Below are 21,110 nucleotides of genomic sequence, written 5' to 3' on the forward strand. Positions count from 1 at the left end.
TCAATTTAAAATGTGTTAGAAATGTTTGCCTGTCTTGCAGAATACCTGCAGAACAAGTTACTCACAATCCAAGGTTTTACTGTATTTGCATTTTGGAGAATTATATATGGAAAAGTGTAGAAAAGGCAACAATTAAAAAAAAAAAGTCTTCGTTTTCTGTGTCCTAGTGATTCCTACCATTACTATCTTAAGATCAAGTAGAGAGTTTGATAAAGGAGAGTGTGTTTGTGTAAATCTAACACACACACACACACACACACACACACAGTTTCAAGTTGGGAAGATAAGATTTAACTTTTAAAATAATGGGAACTACAGTATGCTTGATAAATATGAAGACTAATAAGATGGCATTGGCAAATAATCTTCAACTTGTCTCAAAAAGAAAATTGGAACCATCTTGAAGACCCAGGTCAAATGCCACATTATACAAAAAGTCTTAAATGCCGATTTATTTTTTGACAAAGAGAGGGAGAAAGAGAGAGAGAGAGAGAGAGAACACGAGGATCTGAAACAGGCTCTGTGCTGACAGCAGAGAGCCAGATGTTGGGGCTCAAACTCACGAACCACGAGATCATGATCTGAGCCAAAGTCAAACACTTAACCAACTGAGCCACCCAGGCGCCCCTACACAAAAACTTTAACAGATCCTCCAGCTGGAACCAATCTCTCTCCACCATGTTGCCAGTCTGCCCGGTGTTAGAGCTCTTTTGCCTATGACCATCTCAAATTAGACTGTGCGCCCACTGAGAGCATGGACTTTGTTTTGTTCATGTTTGTATCCCTCCAAGTACAGTGCGACACCCACAGTAGGTGATTGATAGGCATATGTTGAATTAAATTGAATGTTGGAAGCCTCTCTCAAAGAAGGGTATGCTATAATACTGGAAACCAGAATCCACACGCATTTTCAAAGGCTGGGAAGAGTTTAAGCTAACCATGTGAATTTATGGAACCACAATGAAAAAGTAGAATGTTAGTGTCTTTTGGCTAATCATAATTGATTAGATGACATTTTATTAATTTTAAGATACATGTCAAGAATATTAATTTATTGTTGCTTTACCAGATACTGAAAGTTTCTGTTCTAAGTTGCGCTTGTTAAAATGTAGCCATATAGAAATACCGAGAATTATATGGTAATACAAGGAAAAAGTAATTTGCAGAAGAGAGAATTCACTTAGCATTAGTTGCAGATAACTATCACATGAGTCTTTTTTATTAAATCTTCCTAAAAGCACTGCCTAGATAAAGGGCCACAGTAGAATGGAGATAAAGCAATTATACCTCCTTTTGGTGCCTCTATAATTCCAACTTTACAGATACTAGAAAATTAGTTAAGGGAAAGTGACACATATAATTTATTAGGTGACACTCTTGGTATTTGCATTGTTTAGATAGCATGTTAGTCCCTCTTTGGGGGATTATATGTGAAGTGTTCCCTCCATAACAGTCTAGGTCAAATATTGCCTCTAGATGTATTATTTGCCTATTTAATGTCTTTTGGTTCCAAAGTAACCCTTCTATATATTCTGTTCTGTTATGCGGGGGCCGCAATTCTGCAAATGATATTTTCAGAATCCATTCCAGTAAGGTTGGACCAACTGGAGACACAAGGAGGAGGATGGAGAGTGGAAAATGAAAAAAAAAACTTTCTTTCCATTTCTCTGGCTCTTCCTTATCTCCCTAGCTTCAACTTCTTTTGCCCCTTCCAGAACCCGAATTATTCCACACCTTCAGAGGTGCCAGCATCAGCCCGGCAGCTCCTCTTCTCGAGGTAGGATCCCCGACTTCCTGGGACCCTTCCTCTGAGCTCCTGATGAGCCTGTGGCAGCCAGGCAGCAGCCCCTCCACAGAGGTCAGAGCGCCAGTCTTGTGGGTCTTCTCCTCTGAGTCGCCAGGTTCTAGTGATCCCAAACTGGCCCCTTTCGTTCCTCCAGCCCTTATTGGTAGTAATTGCTTCCTGCAGCGGTTGTTCCTGGTTCCCTTCGTGTCCTATTTCTGCTTTGTCAATCCTCCAACAAGTCCATGTATTAATTCTCTAGTAAAATGGTTAGTGTTGTTTTTTTTTCTATTTTTTAAAAATGTTTATTCATTTTTAAGAGAGACAGAGAAGCAGAGCACAAGCAGGGGAGGGGCAGAGAGAGAGGGAGACACAGAGTCCGAAGCAGGCTCAGGCTCTGAGCGGTCAGCACAGCGCCCAACGTGGGGATTGAAGTCATGAACCGTGAGATCATGACCTGAGCCGAAGTCAGACGCTTAACTGACTGAGCCACCCAGGCGCCCCTAGTGTTGTTTCTTGTTTTGTTGCCTAGACTCTGACTGATACATTTAGGCTCAATATTTTTAAATGATTTACTCCCAATACTGTCCTGTCTTTCAGAAAATTGGAAGGTATTTGCAATGTATCTGCATTTTACAGGAGCAAGACTCTTAAGAGTCGAAGAAAAATTTATTAGTTATACATGAGTGAGTTACTGCATCACTGACTCATAATGTTCGTTCTAGTGTCGTTCAATACAACAAATGTTTACTACCTACATACTGTATGTCAGGAACTGTTAGGTGCTGGGGATCCAAATCTAAGTGTTACTGTTCCTTAGCCTTCAGAGAGAAAGGGATTCCCGGGCACCTGGGTGGCTGAGTCGGTTGAGCGTCCAAGTCTTGATTTTGGCTCAGGTCATGATCCCAGGATCATAGGATCGAGCTCCACGCTGGGCTCTGTGCCGGGCACGGTACCTGCTTGAGATCCTCTCTCTCCCTCTCCCCCTCTGCCCATCTCTCCCACTCTCGCTTTCCCTCTCTAAAATAAATTGTAAACAATTTAAAAAAACGAGAGAAAAGAATTCCTACTTATTATATGTAATAGGAGCTTTAATAAAGGATGCACAAGAGGTTGTGGGATCCTGGAGGAGAAGACTTTGTACTGCGCTTTAAGAAATTTAAGTGGATGCTGGTATTCACCGTGGGTTTTCAGAAACCATAAACAGAAATATATATTTGAAAGCTTGATATGGTCAGTGGTTTATATGGAGCAGTTACACGTCAAATGGTTGGGTTGCTCTGGCAGGTGATCAAGGACTCAGATCACTGGATTCCTATGTCCCGTAGTTATCACAAATAATCATAGTGAAGTAACTAATCCAGGAAGATTTAGATTTGAGAAAAAAGACCAGGATGAAGTCATATATCTAAAGTTAAATGTTATATACATGGATAGATTTAATTTAGATTCAGAGTGTGCTAAATCTTAAACTTACCAAAATTACCGAGGGAAGAACTTGTGGGTGAGAATCGTAATGATTTAATGAACTATTTCACTCACACACGGGGAGTGGCTTGGGTTTTTTTTTTTTTTTTAAGCTTCGCCACGTGATGGTTTATAACTACACAGGACATCTGTTGCTTTTACCAGCTCAGCATCCATTTGCCCTTTCGTTAAAAGCCCAGTATCTATTCCTTCTTCTGCTTTGGGTATCTGTCTCAGCGTGACTGTTGTTCAAGGCCCCTCACCCTCCATGGCCAAGCAGGTTCTCTCTTCCCTCAGAACCTCAATCTTGCCTGAACGGACACTGCCGAAGTGGATTTCTCCTGAGGCCCCAAGGGGCCGTTCACTGGCTCCTGCAGCCGGGTGTTCTCTGAGCCCAGTTCTACAGTTTTTTCTTCATAACAACCAAAGAAGAGCAGAGGAACCCTGATACAGGAGCTTAACTCTCAATTATGTTGATTTCAGATGCAGTTTCCTCTGACTAGAATACTCTTTACCTCCCATCGTTACATTTCCAAATATTATATTTCTTTCAGAGATATGGATTGAAATGCACGCTCTTGTTGGTAGTTCCTCCTTTCTGACTTGCAGTATTTTGACTTGTGACTATACTGAAACTTACCCTTTCAACTGTAAATGGACTTTTGGGTTATTCCCAGTTTGGGGCAACAATGGATAATGTTGCTAGAAACAGTCATATAGCTTTTTGGTGAACACGTTTTTGAGGTGTACCCCTAGGATTGGAAATGCTGGGTTCTGAGCTTACGTGCCTGTTCAGCTTTAGTTTTTCCAAGTGATTGTACCAGTTTGCACTCCTACAAGCAGTACGTGAGTCCCTGTTGTTCCACACCCTCGTCAACACTTCATATTGTCTTCTTTCATTTTAGTCATTCTAGTGTGTGATAGCATTTAGTCACTCATGTGTGATAGTATTGTGCTGTGGTCTTATTTGGTAGTGGCATTATTATTTTCATTTGTATTTCTCTGGTAACTAATGACTTTGAATACCTCTTAAAGTGTTTCCTGACCCCTTGGATACGCTTTTTCTGTTTAGCTTTATTTAGGTACACTTAAAGTATAATAAAATGTACAAAAAATGTGCAAAGTGTACAAATTGTATTTGAAGTGTACAAATAAATGATTTTAATAAGTTTACAGTTGTGCAGCTATCATCAGGGTCTAATTTTAGAACATTCCCATCATCTCAGAAAGAAACCTCATGCTCACTCACAATCACTCTGTATTCTGAACCCCTGCCCTGTGCACCTGCCCCTAATCTACCTTCTGTCTCCATAGATTTATCTTTCCTGGGCATTTCATAGAAATGGAATCATTACAATATGTGATCTTTTGTGACTCGTTTCTTTTTCTTTCTTTTCTTTTTTTTTAATGTTTATTTTTTGAGAGGAGAGAGAGCATGAGTGGGGGAAGGGCATACAGAGAGGGAGACACAGAATCTGAAACAGGCTCCAGGCTCTGAGCTGTTAGCACAGAGCCTGATGCGGGGCTTGAACTCATGGACTGCAAGATGATGACCTGAGCCAAAGTCAGACACTCAACCAACTGAGCTGCCCAGGCACCCCCTGTGACTAGTTTCTTTTACTTAACATGTTCTTGAGGTTCATCTGCATTGTAGCATGTATCAGCATGTTGTTCCTTTTCATTGCTGAATAGTATTTCATTGCATGGATAGAACATACTTTGTTTACCCTTTTCCCAGTTGGTGAATATTTGGGTTGCTTCCACTTTTTGGCTGTTATGAATTCAGTTTTGGGCATTTGCATACAAGTTTTTATGTGCACGTTTTCTCTTGGGAAGATACCTCAGAGTGGAATTGCTGGGTCACGTGGCAAATCCATGCTTAACATTTTTAAGGAATTGCCAAACTGTTTTCCAAAGTGCTGCACCATTTTACATTGCCACTAGCAGTATAAATGCCTTGGCTTGTCCACAATCTCACCAATATTTGTTTTTGTCTGTCCTTTTCATTTTAGCCATTTTGGTCGTTGTGTAAAAGTACTGCATTGTTGTTTTAATTTGTATTCATCTGACCACCAAGGAAGTTGGATACATTTCCGTATATTTATTGACTACTTGGATGTTACCTTTGGTAGAGTGCTTGTTCAAAATCTTTTGTCCATTCTGTTGTGTTGTCTGCCTTTTTTGTTTTTAAAGATTTTTTAAGTAATCTCTACACCCAGTGTGGGGCTTGAACTCCCAACCCTGAGATCAAGAGTCATGTGCTCCATGGACTCAGCCAGACAGGCGCCCCTATCTGCCTTTTTCTTAACGATTTGTGGAAGTTCTTTGGGTCTTCTGGGTAGGTCTTTTGTGGATACATGTAATGCAAGTCTCTTTTCCATTTTGTGGCTTGTCTTTTCCTTCTTGTAAAGGTGTCCTTAGATGAACAGAATATTTTAATTAAGTCTATTTTACCAACTTTTCCTTTTATGGTCAAAGTCTTATTGTTCTGTTTGGGAAATCTTTGCTTATTCCAAGTTTGTGAAGATGTTTTATTTTAAAAGAATTATAGTTGTATATATTTTAGATTATTTACAGTCTATCTGGTATTTCTTTTTGTTGTGTGAGGTAGCAGTCAAGATTCCCTTGATATTCTGTTATTGTTTCAACATAATTTATTGAAAAGGCTATCCTTCACTCCAGGGCAGTATCTGTCAGAAAACAAGGTAAGTGTGGGTGTGTTTGTGGACTCACGATTGTATTTCATTGTCTTCATGCCAATGTCACCGTATCTTAACTGCTATAGTAGCTTTATCATCTCTTGCAATCTGGTAGCCTAAGACTCCCAGGTTTGTTTTTTTTTTCTTCAAGATTATCTTAAGCTGGGGTACCTGGGTGGCTCAATCAGGTGAGTCTGACTCGTTGATTTTGGCTCAAGTCATGATCCCAGGGTTGTGGGATTGAGCTCCTTGTCAGGCTGGCGCTGAGCATGGAGTCTGCTTAAGATTCTCCCTCTGCCTGTCTCCCCAGCTCCTGCTCTTTCTCTCTAAAAAACAAAACAAAACAAAACAAAACAAAAAACCCCAAAAAGCTTGTCATGAGTATTCCTGACCCTTTGCATTTTATGTAATTTTAGAGTCAATTTGTCAATCTCCATAAAAGTATCTGCTGGAATCACACAGAATCTTTAAATCAACTGGCAGCTTTGCAATATCAAACCTAATTCATCAACATGGCGTCATCTGCCATCTACTTAGTTCTTTAATTTCATTGAGGTTTTGTTAGTTTCAAGTATACAGAGCTTGCATCTCATTTTTCTTACATATTTGATAGTTTTCTGTATTGTAAATGGAATCCTAAAATTTCACCTTCTCTTTATTACAGGTATACAGATGTGTATAATGCTGGCAGTGCATCCAGCTGCTTTTCCAAATTCATGATTTCTAACAGTTTTTTTCAAATGGTATTTTTATTCCTTTCCAGATCTTTTAATCTTTTAAAAATTTCTTTGTTTTCTAGGTTTAGGAAAGTGATTAGGATCTCTATAAATAACAAGTTGTGAGAATGAAAACACTTGACTTGCTCCTTTGTCAAGGTAGATTTTTTTTTCTTTTTTGAGAGAGAGGTGGGGGGGAGAGAGAGGGAGAGGGAGGAGGGAGAAGTAGACAGAGAGGGAGGGAGAATCTTAAGCAGGCTCCATGCCCAGTGCAGAGCCTGACTCCAGGTGGGCGTGGGGCTTGATCTCATGGCTCTGAGACCATGACCTGAGACAAAACCAAGAGTTGGATGCTTAACTGACTGAGCCACCCAGGTGCCCCACATAAGCTATTTCTTGATTTTTTTTTAAAGTGTTTATTTATTTTGAGAAGAGAGACTTCAAGCAGGGGAGGGGCAGGGAGAGAAAGAATCCCAAGCAGGCTCTATGCTGTCAGCACAGAGCCTGATGCAGGGCTTGAACTCGAATTGAACTGTGAGATCATAACCTGAGCTGCAAACCAAGAGTCAGATGCTTTACTGACTGAGCCACCCAGGTGACCCATCTATTTCTTGATATTTAATTTTTAGGTATTATCCATTGATTTCCTACTATGGAAGATGAGGATCTAGATATTTTTCTACCTTATATCCATAACACCATGTCCTCTCCCACTACAAGTATGCTGTAATTTTGATTAGATTCATATTTGCTGTTAACAAGGCTATGTCATTCAAACACTGGACATCGTTTATTTTTCTTTTCTATACACCATTTTGCTTTCCTGGAGTTAATTAACTGCCAGTTTTTTGTTTTTTTTTTTTTTTTGTTTGTTTTTTTGGGGGAGGTCAGATTTCAGTTTTAGATAAAAAAAATTTTTTTTAATGCTTTTATTTTTGAGACACAGAGAGAGAATGAGCAGGGGAAGGAGACACAGAATCCAAAGCAGGCTCCAGGCTGCAAGCTGTCAGCACAGAGCTCGGTGCGGGACTTGAACCCACAAGCTGGGAGATCATGACCTGAGCCAAAGTTGAACACTTAACTGACTGAGCCACCCAGGCACTCCAGTCTTTCATAAGTTTTTGCTTAGAAACGATACCATCACTGATTAAAAGACCTTGAGGACCTTGAGAAACATCCCCTCCACCCACCTCTGATTTTAGAGGTGGTGGATAGTTCTAAATAGGCTCAGATTTATTGCCTGCTCTTTCAGCTGTCTGCTTCAGGGCCTTCTCTGACACTTAAGGAGCCTCCCTGGCCAGATGCACACAGTACACTTCAGGGGAGCATGCCCGTAATGCCCCAGCAACAACTCAACCATGAGTGGGAGTCTGTAGATAAATGCCCCAGGCATTTGTCTTTCAGGAGACCATCATGGGAGCTATCGCACAGCTTCTCTAAAGACCTGGTAGAATCAAGCTGCCATTGTCTACACAGCAAGGACTTCAATAATGCACCCTTATGTCAACATTTCCCACCTCTCCATCTCAATATTCTAAGTCCCTCACTCCCATTTTCTGGGGTCTCCAAAGAAAATGATCTTACTCTCAGTTCTTTTCTCAGTCTGTTTTAGGAGGAATCTCTTGCTCTTTGCTAGGTGTCTAACTCTTAAGATACTGAGATGCATCAAGTATTTTATCAGTTTAATCTTTCTCAGTCTCTCCAGGAGTTTCTAGTATGCTGGTATGCTCTCTACACCTGGTGTAGTGTCATCCTTGGATACCCCATCACCATCTACCAGGGATTTCCATCTCCCTCCTGTGTGGAAACCCATTTTCTGCATCTAATGTCTTCATTTTGCTTAATTTATGCCCTTATTTTTATGAAGCACATCTTCTAGTAGCTTCCTGAGAAAGGCTATATGGGAGGTACAGTTTTTGAGAGCTTGTACCACCAAAAATATCTTAATTTTTACCCTTAGGTTTGATTAATAATGTATTTGGATCCAGAAGTTTGGGTTGGAAATTTCTTTCTGAATTTTGAAGGCACTGCTTCTGGTGAAATTTGAAGCTATCCTGATTCTTATTCCTTGATGTATGACTTTCCCCTTTCCTTTGGAAACACAGATCTTCTCTTTGGCTCCCATGTCTCTGAAATTTCACAATGATGTGCTTTGGTACAGATTTTTTAAATCTATTGTGTCTTTTCAATCTGGGATCTGAAGTTCTTCAGTACTGGAAAAACTTCTTGAAATACTCTACTGATTTCTTCTTTATTGTTTTTTTTTTTGGATAACGGGCCTCCCCGGCTATTAGTCTTAACTCCCACCCCTTCCCCCAATGTTTCCATTTCTTTTTATTTTCTGAGAAATTTCTTCAACTTTATATTCTAAAGCTTCTACTGAATTATTCAGCTATGCTATCATATTTTCTAAGAGCTTTTTATTTTCTGAAAGCTCCTTTTTTAGTATTCTACTCTTGACTCATACTTGCAACATCTTTCAGAATGTATATTTTTTCTTTTGACATTATCCTGCATAGTCTGTTGCCTCTAAGTGCTTCTTTCCCATAACTGTTTTCTCCCTTTTATGTTACAGGTTTTCCTCAGGTATTTCATATGTCTTGGTTGTTTAAAAATTATTAATATCATAGGACTGACTATAAGGCTAACTGCAAGGTCTGGATGCATGGAGTGGAGGGCATGTTAACTATGATTTTCATGTCAGGATCTATTTAGGTCTTTCCACTTGAACTGGCCAGACTGCACAGAGAAGACTTCCAATACTGTTGGGGTGGGAAGGTCTGGCTGCCAGGATTCAGTGAGAGGAGGGCATTGGTCTCTGTATCCAGTATGTATGTAAATATTTCGTTTTGAGTAGGGTCCCCTGTCATCTATTGTATCCAGTGTCCTTCAGTCCAGGGGCCCCATTTAACATACCCAAAATAAACAGGCTCACACTTGCTGAAATCATATCGATGTGCATTTTAAAAGAAAATTTACTTTATATTTTATTTGCATAACATTTTATTGTTTGCGTATTGCATAGTGAAAAGAACAGAGTCACAAGACTCACGGTCTGGCTCAACCACCAACTTGCTGTGTGAATTGGGTAAGTCTCTTAACTTTGCTAAACGCTTATTTCCTCATCTGGAAAATGGAGATGATAACACTCCCTATTTTACAGAGCTGGTAAAGACTGAATGAGATCGTTCTACTGTTTTCTTCTCAAGTAACTGCTGGAGTAATCTATAGTTTGCTATTGCTAGCCTCTTGTTCATGATCTCAATGCTAGCTGTTCTCAGTAAATGTGTTAGGACAACAGGTACCAACGTGACACTTCAACTCTGAGTACTAACAATAGCAAAAGAGAAGCAAACTCAAAAATGGCCCTATCCTTTCTTATTTTCAGAATACTGGTTTTTATAATACTTGTTTATACTATCCCATCAGGAATTCAATTTCATTTAAATATTTTTTTTCTTAAACCTACTCAAAATGAATACCTACATATGTGAAAAAACCCAAGATTACACATGTAGCTGCTTTACAGTTTCCCCTGTGGTACAGTATAAGTAAAATACATATCATGGGCAGTTAAATACATCCCCCCTTACATTCGGGATGATAATATATATGAATATTAATTTATTATGCATTATCCCTAATGTAAAAAAAAAATCACAGGTATATTATACTGCTTGTCGAGAATACATACACATGGTAGTCACATCTAGACATACATACCCCTTTAACAATCCTTCAGCCATTATCAGTATCTTCTGTATGACCCCCTGCAACTATCTATAATTGAAAACACAAAACTCCCTTTTAAGGCGATTCTGGATGATACTGTATTATAAAATACTTGTATTAAGTAAAACTGCATGTATGTACTGAACCCAAACACTCTGCCTTTAACCCCTCAAAGTACTACTCTTGGAAGGTAAACAAAATTTTTATACATTATAAAAAAAATTAAGCTGCTCTGAAACCCTCCTCTGCTAAAAGTTACATACATTACACCACTCCAGCAAGAGATTAATAAATAAGGATTAAATATTCTATTTTACAAAAACATACAGAATGGCCAATGTAAAAGTGAAAGGCTTCTTTGATAATTTCTTTACCAAATTATGTTCATTAAGAAGGAATCAAACATGGTATAAAACAAGAAAACTGTCACTAAATTTATCTTTCTGAAGATAATCACGTGAGCTGTTATCTAAAAATATCATGGCACCCTTGTTACAAACATTATTTTTTTTAAAAAGACTGTGTTTCCTGGAACTAGAGGACTATTTGTCTCATAGCTTTTATTAAGCAAACTTGATATAACCACCACACAGTGGCAAGATAGAATCGCTGTTTCCAGCTACAGAAATATTGAATTCCACCTTAAAGTACAGATCACTTGAGATAGAACCCATTAAGAGCTAAAGTAAATCCTAGTGTAGTTTGTACTGAACTTAAGAGAGTTTTGCTTTCAATGGAGTATACTCATTTTCCTGTCACTGGAGATAGTTTTGGTGTTTAGTAACTATTCTCATGTCCAGCCAAGATGTACAGATTGCTGTGTGCAGTAGGATTTTCTGTTGGCCTACTTTCCAAAACGACAACCCTGCAATTAAACCAAAACAAAAGACTTAAGAGTGAAGACAGAGATTGCATGCTTCATTCAAATACTGATATCAAACCGTGAAAGAATATCACTGTTCAAAAAGATCACAGGTGCACTGTCAAATTCTGCTCTACACTTTATAGCTTAAAAACAAAACTGAATAAGGATTGATGAATTTATGAATATGAAATATTGAAAACATTTCAGGATAGTCTTATCTTACTCCAACTAAAATCAAATTTGCTTATTTATATATGCCAATAGAAGGTAAAATAAAGCTTTTAGAATACAGCTGATTCTAGAACAACATGAGGGTTCAGGGCACTGACGCCCTGCACAGTTGAAAATCCATGCATAACTTTTAACTCCCCCCAAACTTAACTATTAATAACCTACTGGCGACTGGAAACCTTACTGATAACATAGACAGTTGACTGACACATATTTTGTATGTTATATGCATTATATACTATATTCTTACAATAATGTAAGCTGGAGAAAAAAGTTATTAAGAAAATCATAAGAGAAAATACATTTACAGTACTGAACTCTATTGAAAAAAGTCTGCATACAAGTGGACCCATGCAGTTCCAACCTGTGTTGTTCAAGGGTCAATGATATACACGAGAAGGGAATGAATGAGAATAAAACAGGATTCTACGAGATGCTCATCCAAATAGTGATTCTGTGACTAGCCTGAATTTGAAGAGCAGAGGTTCTTAATCCTTGCCTCAGGACGGATGCATATTACAACAGCCAATTTTGCTGCACTAACAACTTTTGGTGGGAAGACAGGAAGGGAAGGGGACTTTATTAGTTGCACAGGTAGACAATATGGACTTTGGAGAACAAAAACTACTAATTTTTTCCTAAGACGGCAGTTTTGGAACTTATCTTTCATTCTGATCGCAGAGACCACATAATTCCTTCTAATTTAGACTGACCAGAAATGGAGCCGAATGTTTTCTGATATAAAAGCAAATGTCAGGAGGTGCATATCCTGCTGGGTTTATGCAGTAATAGTTAATGGAAGGTAACAAACCAGGAACAAATGATGAAAACAAAAGGGGTCTGAAATATGTCATGGTACTAGGGACATAAACACATTTTGTCTTGGCTGAATGTAACTATCTCTAGAAACATGATCTTCACATTGACAAAAAGATCGCTTAATCGACTAATTCTTCTCTCTCTCAATAAATGTACAGGGATATTTTTTTTTAATGTTTATTTATTTTTGAGAGACAGAGAGAGACAGAGAGTGAGCAGGGGAGGGGCAGAGAGAGAGAGAAAGACACAGAATCTGAAGAGGCTCCAGGCTCTGAGCTGGCAGCACAGAGCCTGACGCGGGGCTCGAACTCACAAGCTGTGAGATCATGACCTGAGCTGAAGTCAGATGCTTAACCGACTGAGCCACCTAGGCGCCCCAATACAGGGTTATTTCTCAGAGTTGCTGAGCCTTCTAAGAATTTTGTTTGAAACACAGTTATAGGCTGATATTAGAATTAAGAACACAACCACTAAATTCCTTTGGTAATGAAATTAAAACAACCAAACTATTACCTGTCTGATCCCAATAAGCGGAAAACTCTTGTTTCGTCTGAAATTTCCTGGGTAACCTATGAAAGAAAATATCAGTAATACCTTTATCCCCATATTATTTAAATCATAATTTAAAAACCACTTAGAACCATTATTAAAGAGATGGATAATTTTTGATAGGCTCAATTCCTCAAGTGAAATAAATTTTCATAAGTTTTTTTGACTGCCTTAATGGTAGAAATAAACCAGTATTTATGGAACATCTGGTATGGGTCAGGTACTTTCCTTAGAATAACTCTTTGTGATATATATTATAATCCCCATATTATTGGGGAAAAAACCACTACGGCTCAGAGAAGTTGAATAACTTGCTTAAGACCATCTAACTGGCAGACCCAAGATTTGAATACAGGTTTGCTGGACTGCATAGCCCCTACCCTTCCCTTTGTGTCAGTGCAGATGCTCACGGTGGCCCCACAGGCCCCTGAGTTCCACAGAGTTGTGGTGGGCACTTCCATGTGCTAGTGTCTTACATCAGTATTACCTATGGTATTCCTTTGCTCTGTTTTCTCCACAGCTGTAGAAGGTACACTCACACATGCACAGGTACAATTCCCAAATGTGGGGAGTTTATACCCTTGGGAGTAACCCTTACTCAAGAGGGACAGCAGTTGGTGTATAAACGCACCAGACTCCCCACCTTCAAATGAGTCTATTTTGAGGTGTGCTCTATACCCTTCCTCAGTGGTCCCTTTGGGATTAAGCCCTGGTTGCCCATAGTGGGAACCAGTTTATTAATGTGCTCTTTAATGGCTTTTCCCCCTCTCCATCTTATACTCTGCACTCCATCACTTGTTTTCTGGGATCTACTACCAATAAACTACCTGCACTTGATTCCTTGTCTTAGGGTCAAGCTTTTGGAGGAATCCAAACTATAAAAGTGTGGATATAAAATAAGTATAAAAATAGTCTGTTATCAATGAACTTGTAGTCTAGCTGGGAAGACAGAATTAGTAAACTTGAAGTGGGAAATTAATGAGGTGCTATACCACATGGAGCTGATTTTCAGAGAGTAAGTCCAGAAATGTGCCAATCACTGTGGAATGGAATGGTTGAATATTACTTTATAAATATAATAGCTAGGCCCAAATTGAAGGATGAGAACATAAAGAGGTAAGCAAAATGAGTTTAAAAAAAGGAAATACAATTGTACTTAATATAGTGAACATCAAGTATTTTCTGCAGATTTCCAACCACAGGAGTGGCACACTGTAAAAAGGATCTAGGGACAATTAATTTTATGGAAGTAGGGCTACAGGTTTCATTAAATGCAGGGGTCTGGTGACATTTAGTGACGTAAGTAAACTGACATATTTAAAGACAGCTGATTTATGTCATTTTCTCTTGGAAGCATTCTAATCCCATGTTCATGGAAAAGGTACAAATAATCCGTTACATATATACAAGAGCATGGATAAAACTAGAGATAATTCAAGTAGAAGACTTAGCTTTAAAATAAGTCCACACATGTGTGAGACTATAGTGTAAAAGACACGAGTGGGAAATGGTACATGTTAGCTAACTATTAGGATTCATCTCTCAAGGTGAATTCCAAGTCTCATCTCCTGCATGAAATGTAGCCTGATTATCTTAGCTAGAAGTGATTTTTGGAGACCCTTAAAATCCAGACTCTACCATTTAACTAGCCACTTAACTCTGGGCGAGTTACTTAACCAGTCTGTGCCTATAAAAAAGAAAAAAAAATGGGAATATGAATAGGACCTAACCCCATTTAATTATTAGCCTTAAATATAAGCTAATATTTGTAAAGTGCCTGAAACACAGATGTTATAAAGGTTTGATATTATTTGTAACACTTCATTATACCTTATAGTGCTATAATAATAGTGTCTTGTACGCAGTTGGTACTCAATAAGTATCTACTAAATGAGTGAATTTTCTTAGATTTTTTTCCTTAGTCCTGTGATCTAATACATATTAATTTAGAATTTTAAGTGTAATATTAAAAATAAGCTACACATTTATAGAGTATGGAAAAGGCTTATTAAATTTAGAGAAGTATAAGCAATCTTGGCAACCACATTTACAAATGACAGATGAGAGGACTGGAAGTGTGCAAACTCATGTTTGACAATTCCTTGTGGCCACAGAAGAATCATACAATGAGTAAGAAACTGAACATTATCTGAAAGGAAAATACTGGCAATTTTGCTCTACCAGTTCATAGCATTAAAGGCACTAAACATGGTAATGTGGGTCCAGAAAGAAAATTCATCAAATGAATGTTTCAACTTTGGAGGTAATTTAAGAAATCTTACCTCATCCGACTTGAAGCTTTTACCCTGCATTCCATGTTTCCAGAAAGCCAACACACTATCTTGAAGGCATACTAAAAAAGATTAGAGAGAACTGAAACTAAAATAAAGCACAGAATAATTCATTATACATTTTCTTTAACTGTTTTTAATAAATACTAATGTAAAGCTCTCCCCAAGTGCTTGGTGCAAGATCCCACTGTCTAGACCATCTGTTCCCAACATGTTTGTGGCCAAGCCATGCCTAAGCTCAAATAATTTATTGAGGCAGGGTCATGAAAGCTTTCAAAGACATATGTAACAGGCATTCGTTTAGACACAGGCTAACTTCTGATGAGCTGGATATCAACATATTAATTTCTCTTTCATATACTATCTTTTGTCTTAGGTGAATAAAATAATAAAACACACATAATTGTTTTTTTGGATCAAAAACATGGTTATTTAAATACTGTTATATATTTAGAATAGCTAAAAGGAAGCATCTTTTTATTTATACTCACATTCTCCCTATTACAACATTTATTTGAAAAAATAATATTTATGAATATTTATGATCTGTGGGCCAATTCTTACTGGGAGGGTCTACCAGTTAGAGTAGTCACTGCTGTTGCACGAAGCTCCTGTGCCTCTGCCCTGGATTTGTAGGCCCCACTGTCCTTATGACACTTCACAGCCAAGCATGTCCACCTTCCCAGTGGCTTTGGATTCAGGAGTTACCATGACCCCAAAGTATGGCCACATGGCATGCTTCAGCCCCTCCTGCTCCTCACCCAACTCCCATGTTCCCCTGGTGTGGCCTGAAGGTCTCTGGGGGGAGACCTGTTCCTGCTGTGCCTTATCCATCTCTATGTTCTGCCTGGTTTCAAGCACAGGCCTGGGCCCACTGAGGCACCCTTATGGGGTAACTTAGAGGTTCAGAAACAGAGGAGGCAGGCTCCACAATTGTGGGGAAGGGGAGCAGGGCCTCTGGGCCCTTCCTGGAGGAGGCTGCAGTCATGAAACTACAGTCAGTGAGGGAGGGAGGAAGGAAGGAAGAATGAGGGAGAGAACCCATTTGATTGTTGGAGAGTTAGCCATATGCCCTACACCAGTAAAGGTAAGGGGAGAATGTAACTGAAGCATTTTATTTCTTACTAGAACATGGAGTCTGTAAAAAGTTAATGTAAAAATGTTCTGGGTTAAGTTAGCTCGCTGAAAATAAAAGTATCTTACATAACAAATCACACAAGTTTCACTAACTGTGACAAATAAAAAACCCAGTTACTGTTTTTATTTTTAAAAAGTGATTTAAAGGGGCTCTTTTTCTTTACCCAGCAGGATCCTTGTAATTATTTCAAAGTTCACTAGCAAGGAGGGATGATAGCTTAAGAGAACCAAACTTTTGTGTAACAATTAAAATTCCCTAAAAAAAATGTGGCATGTATAAAAAAGTTTAGGTAGCAGTATGTTTCAGTTAAAATAAAAAGGAAGGGGCGCCTGGGTGGCGCAGTCGGTTAAGCGTCCAACTTCAGCCAGGTCATGATCTCGCGGTCTGTGGGTTCGAGCCCCGCGTCGGGCTCTGGGCTGATGGCTCAGAGCCTGGAGCCTGTTTCTGATTCTGTGTCTCCCTCTCTCTCTGCCCCTCCCCCATTCATGCTCTGTCTCTCTCTGTCCCCCCCCCCAAAAAAAAAGTTGAAAAAAAAATTTTAAAAAATAAAAAGGAACTAAAGATCTGTATGTCAGAATCCCTACTGAAAATATTAAATCTTAGAAATTGGTATGCAGTATCCAGCACATAAAGGAGTAAAAGCAGAAACTAGTTCCAACATCCCTTCTGTCCTACCATCTACAGAAAGTTCAGGTTTCCTGCTTCAATAAATTAAAATTTCCAACTGCAAGCAAATTACTTTTATGTAAGATATTTACATAGTGGGATGAACATACTTTGCGAAAGGACAAAATTCCAGTTAAGAAACCATTAAAATACTTAGGATAAAAACTTTCTAAGTAATGAGAAATATTTAACATTTAATGAGAAACATGCATTTTTTATGGTCCAAATTGCCAACTTTAACTATTTTTGACCTAGAGTCATACCATAAATTGTTCAAAATATTCCCAGCCATGGTATTTTTTTCCCCTAAGTTCTATCATCCCTGGGGAAAATATTTACTGACAAATAACCAATGAGGATGCAAACAATAATAAAATATAATAATTTTTATCATAAAACCAATGAGTAATTACACAGAGTGAAACACTCATTGAAAAGGAAGCAAATTAAAATGGCATATTAGTTTCTGAGTCCCGTGGGAAACTAGTTATTTATATATAAATAGACCTAAAAGCAATAACCATCAGCACACCCCATCTTACATGGCAAAGAATTACAGCATATCTAACACCATTAATCACATCACACAAATACCTTAATGATTTGGAAAAAACTGGGAGAAGTACTTAATTCACTTCATGCAGCAAAGGGAACAATGAACAGAAATTTAAAAAAATGATTTCAAGTTTTAAATACCCAGGAAATAACAATAAAAGATTATGATCTAGACCTGCACTGTCCAATACAACATAGCGACTAGCTACATGTGGCTATTAACATTAAAAACACATTAAAATTTACAAAATTAAAATGTAGCACTAGCCATGTTTCAAGTACTCAACAGGTACGGCTAATGACTACTATATTTAAGAGCACACAGAACATTTCTCTATCACTGAAACTTCTATGAGACAGTGCTGGTCTAGACAATCCTAAGTAGGGAATGAACAAAAAGTCAAGTATTCTGAACACATTATTAAAAAAGGAGGCTTGGGCAAAATAGTTGTAGGGGAATAAACTTCCAGTTATAAAACAAAGAAGTCACAGGGATGTAATGTACAGTATAAGGAATGAAGTCAACAATGCTGTAATAACTTTGTATGGTGACAGATGGCAACCACATTTATTGTGGGGATCATTTCATAATATATAAAAATATCAGATGACTATGATGTATACCTCAAACAGGATATTGTATGTCAATTATATTTAAGTTAAAAAAATAATAAGGGAGACTTACCTACAGATTCAATGCGAAAATCAAAACTTAGCTCAGAAGCCAGTTTCTTACTTGATTTTAGTTTTCCTTGTAGATTTACTATTTTTACAAATTCTTAAAAAAAAGAAAAAGCAAGTCAAAACTGGAAATGAAAATCTGCTAAAATAAATGTAACTTGATATGTGGATTCTACATGGATATAGAACAAACAGTCTTAATTAAGTTCAGCTATTTATCATGATTCAAGCATGACCGGTGAAAACTGTCATTATGTTTTATAAGATATAAAAGTACCATTTAGTAAATGGCAATTTCACTGCTATTTTTTTTTCATTTAGGATATATGGAACACTTACACCCTCAATTTTTAAAAAGCATAATGTTTCAAAGTGTCTACTTGGTGTTCAAGTACTCAGCAATCAGAATTTTTCCCTTACACATTATATAACATATGATATGTAGTATTTGCAGTAATTCATAACTTTAGTATGTGAATAGTATTCTACAGAGGCATACAGGGGCAAAAAATAGTACTTTTCAAGGGTCATAATTTCTTATAAGTAAACTCTGGGATGGTGAGTATACACAATCTATTTTTCATCTATTTGTTTTTTAATTTAACCATCTTTAGCTCTGACTTGGAAGACACCTGTTCTGTGTATTACTTTCTTATCTGTCTACTATGATTTGTGATTATAGGCCTGTCTCCACTGTTGCTTACTGAAACTGACTTATACTGTATAGTTGGCAACTCATTATAAACGTCTTACTCTACTCCCTTTTAAAAACCTCAAGAAAGTCAACTTTCCATTTACCTTGAATAATTGGGATATGGAGGGCCTAGCTAATCAAAGCTTTTAAAAACATTTTTGATAAGATATACAAAATATAAATATATTTTGATAAAATATATAAAATGCAAAATGAAAACTAAGCACAATTTATTTTCCTTAGATGACTCAGAAGGTTTTTAGGGATTTCAACATTAAAGGATCAATATTATTAAAATTAAATTCTGATTATTTGCTTAATCAGTACTGAACTTCCCACTTGGTTAGATAAAAAAGAATTTCTTAAATATACTTTAAGGTAACAGAAGAACACTCCAATCTTACCAGTATTCAAAGAATCAAAAATACTTAAAGAAAGGATGATGGGTGAATGAAACACTTTGGGTTTGTTCACTTGTCTATAATATGAGATGGTCTTTATGATGCCCTAAGGGAAATCCACTAAGGAACTCTTTAGAGAACACAAGTTAGGACAAAAATACAGGCAAATTAAGTAGTAGAGCAATTTTTAAAATTACCCTGAACACCTATGGGCAGGTCCAGTAATTGAAAAAACATTGGGATGGACAAAACATAGCAAAGATTGCCAAGTTTCAAGTATAATTCTAAGTCTTGGTGAATTTCACCTTGCACAATGTACTGCATAAAAATAAGGTGAGTTTTTAAGAACCAGACTGCTTCATTTGAAAACTGAAATAATTTCTGTTGTTGAAGTTTTTTCTGCTTCTCTATTGCTTATAGTACAACACACATCTATCAATAACATCTCTCCCTGCATCAAAAGAATCACAACTAGCAGGTGAGGATGTCAAATCTGTCTGTACATTACACTGTCACTTCTACATGATTCTAAAAGTTCATGCTATATGACAAAGTGACCATACTAGTATAACCTTCTATTTTTTCCAATTATAATGAGGTAGGAAAAAACCCTCAGAATAGTTTTATACAGAATTTACACATAATAGTTTTACACAAAATTTTACTCCGCGGTAATGGCAAACTATCTAGTATGTTTCCAAGTAGCCAAACAAAATAAATAAAAAGTCACAGAGAGTAGTATTAACAAACCAATTAATTACAATATCTGTAGCCAATTTAGGATTTTCATCAATAAAACAAAACCTAAGGTGGAAAAGTAAAAATCTTGAATTATAGCTTAATAGAATCAATTCCATGAAAAGATCTGTTATATCAAGCAGTATACTCAGAATAAACTTTAAGATAGTACTTACTATCTAAACACACTAAAACGGTATCTCTCTCCAACTGTGTTACATGAATGGAATCCAGCTGTTGGCTGCCTTAGAAGGGGTAAAAAAAAAAAAACAGGGTTACCATTACACAACAGGCTTTAAAAACCAAAGCTTAGAAAAGCAACACAAATTCTTATTTTCTTCTGTGATTTAAAACTAGTCTTTGAAATTTAACACAGAAATTGTATTTTGTAATTATGTTATCTCTAAGAAAAATTTACGTAGGTCAACTTAGAAAAGAACTTAAAATGCTAAGCATGGCTAAATGAGCTGAGAAAAGCTCAAGTTTACATTTAACTAATACCTCAGCTAGTTCTAGAAAGATGTTACAAACATAAATTGAAGCCAACGGTAAATATGGGGAAGAAAGTAAATGCATGCTATACAATGACTAGATTTTGCTGTGTATTTTATAGTAACCAATGGGAGGACGGAAACAAGCTCATCAGTTAGGTGATCACAGCATCTGAGATAAAAATAAGTCAGTAATTCAGAAAAAGCAAAAAAGATTAATGAAACTATGATCAAAGAGAAACATTCCTGGTGTTGGGGTGTGTGCATGTATAAGTAGGACTTCCTTTATTAAGAGGACACAGTAATATAATGAACAATACTGTCAACAACATCTTTGAAGGAAGCAACTTTCAGAACTTTGCTGATATTCACAGGGCCGCTCTGCTAACAGATGTGATGACATTTTTGTAAAACATTTTGGTAAAATCATTCATTTTAGGCACTCAGATTGCTTGAATGGTCTAGCTAAATTGAAGAAAAGATTTTAGATAGTTTAGGGCGGTCATTTTTAATTACATCTCTTTGGGAAGCCCATGGATCCTCTCCCTACAAACTGCACATCTGACACAAACACAAAATTTTATATATTATTTT

At 37.3% G+C, this 21,110-nt stretch overlaps 1 protein-coding gene across 6 annotated transcripts in view; it reads right to left on the reverse strand.

The window, feature by feature from the left end:
- Window positions 1–7,609: 7,609 nt before the first annotated feature.
- MAP4K5 (mitogen-activated protein kinase kinase kinase kinase 5) overlaps window positions 7,610–21,110 on the reverse strand; it is a 113,999-nt gene continuing 100,498 nt past the window's right edge. For all 6 annotated transcript variants that reach the window (XM_053224448.1, XM_053224450.1, XM_027065680.2 and 3 more), the window contains 5 exons: window positions 20,202–20,270; window positions 18,197–18,289; window positions 15,144–15,214; window positions 12,826–12,881; window positions 7,610–11,262 (listed from right to left, as the gene is read on the reverse strand). In XM_053224448.1, the coding sequence (XP_053080423.1) occupies window positions 11,175–11,262; window positions 12,826–12,881; window positions 15,144–15,214; window positions 18,197–18,289; window positions 20,202–20,270 (377 nt within the window). In that variant the 3' untranslated portion in view covers window positions 7,610–11,174. The remainder of the gene's footprint in view (window positions 11,263–12,825; window positions 12,882–15,143; window positions 15,215–18,196; window positions 18,290–20,201; window positions 20,271–21,110) is intronic.

Source organism: Acinonyx jubatus, chromosome B3 (assembly GCF_027475565.1).
Source record: "Acinonyx jubatus isolate Ajub_Pintada_27869175 chromosome B3, VMU_Ajub_asm_v1.0, whole genome shotgun sequence".
Taxonomy (NCBI): domain Eukaryota; kingdom Metazoa; phylum Chordata; class Mammalia; order Carnivora; family Felidae; genus Acinonyx; species Acinonyx jubatus.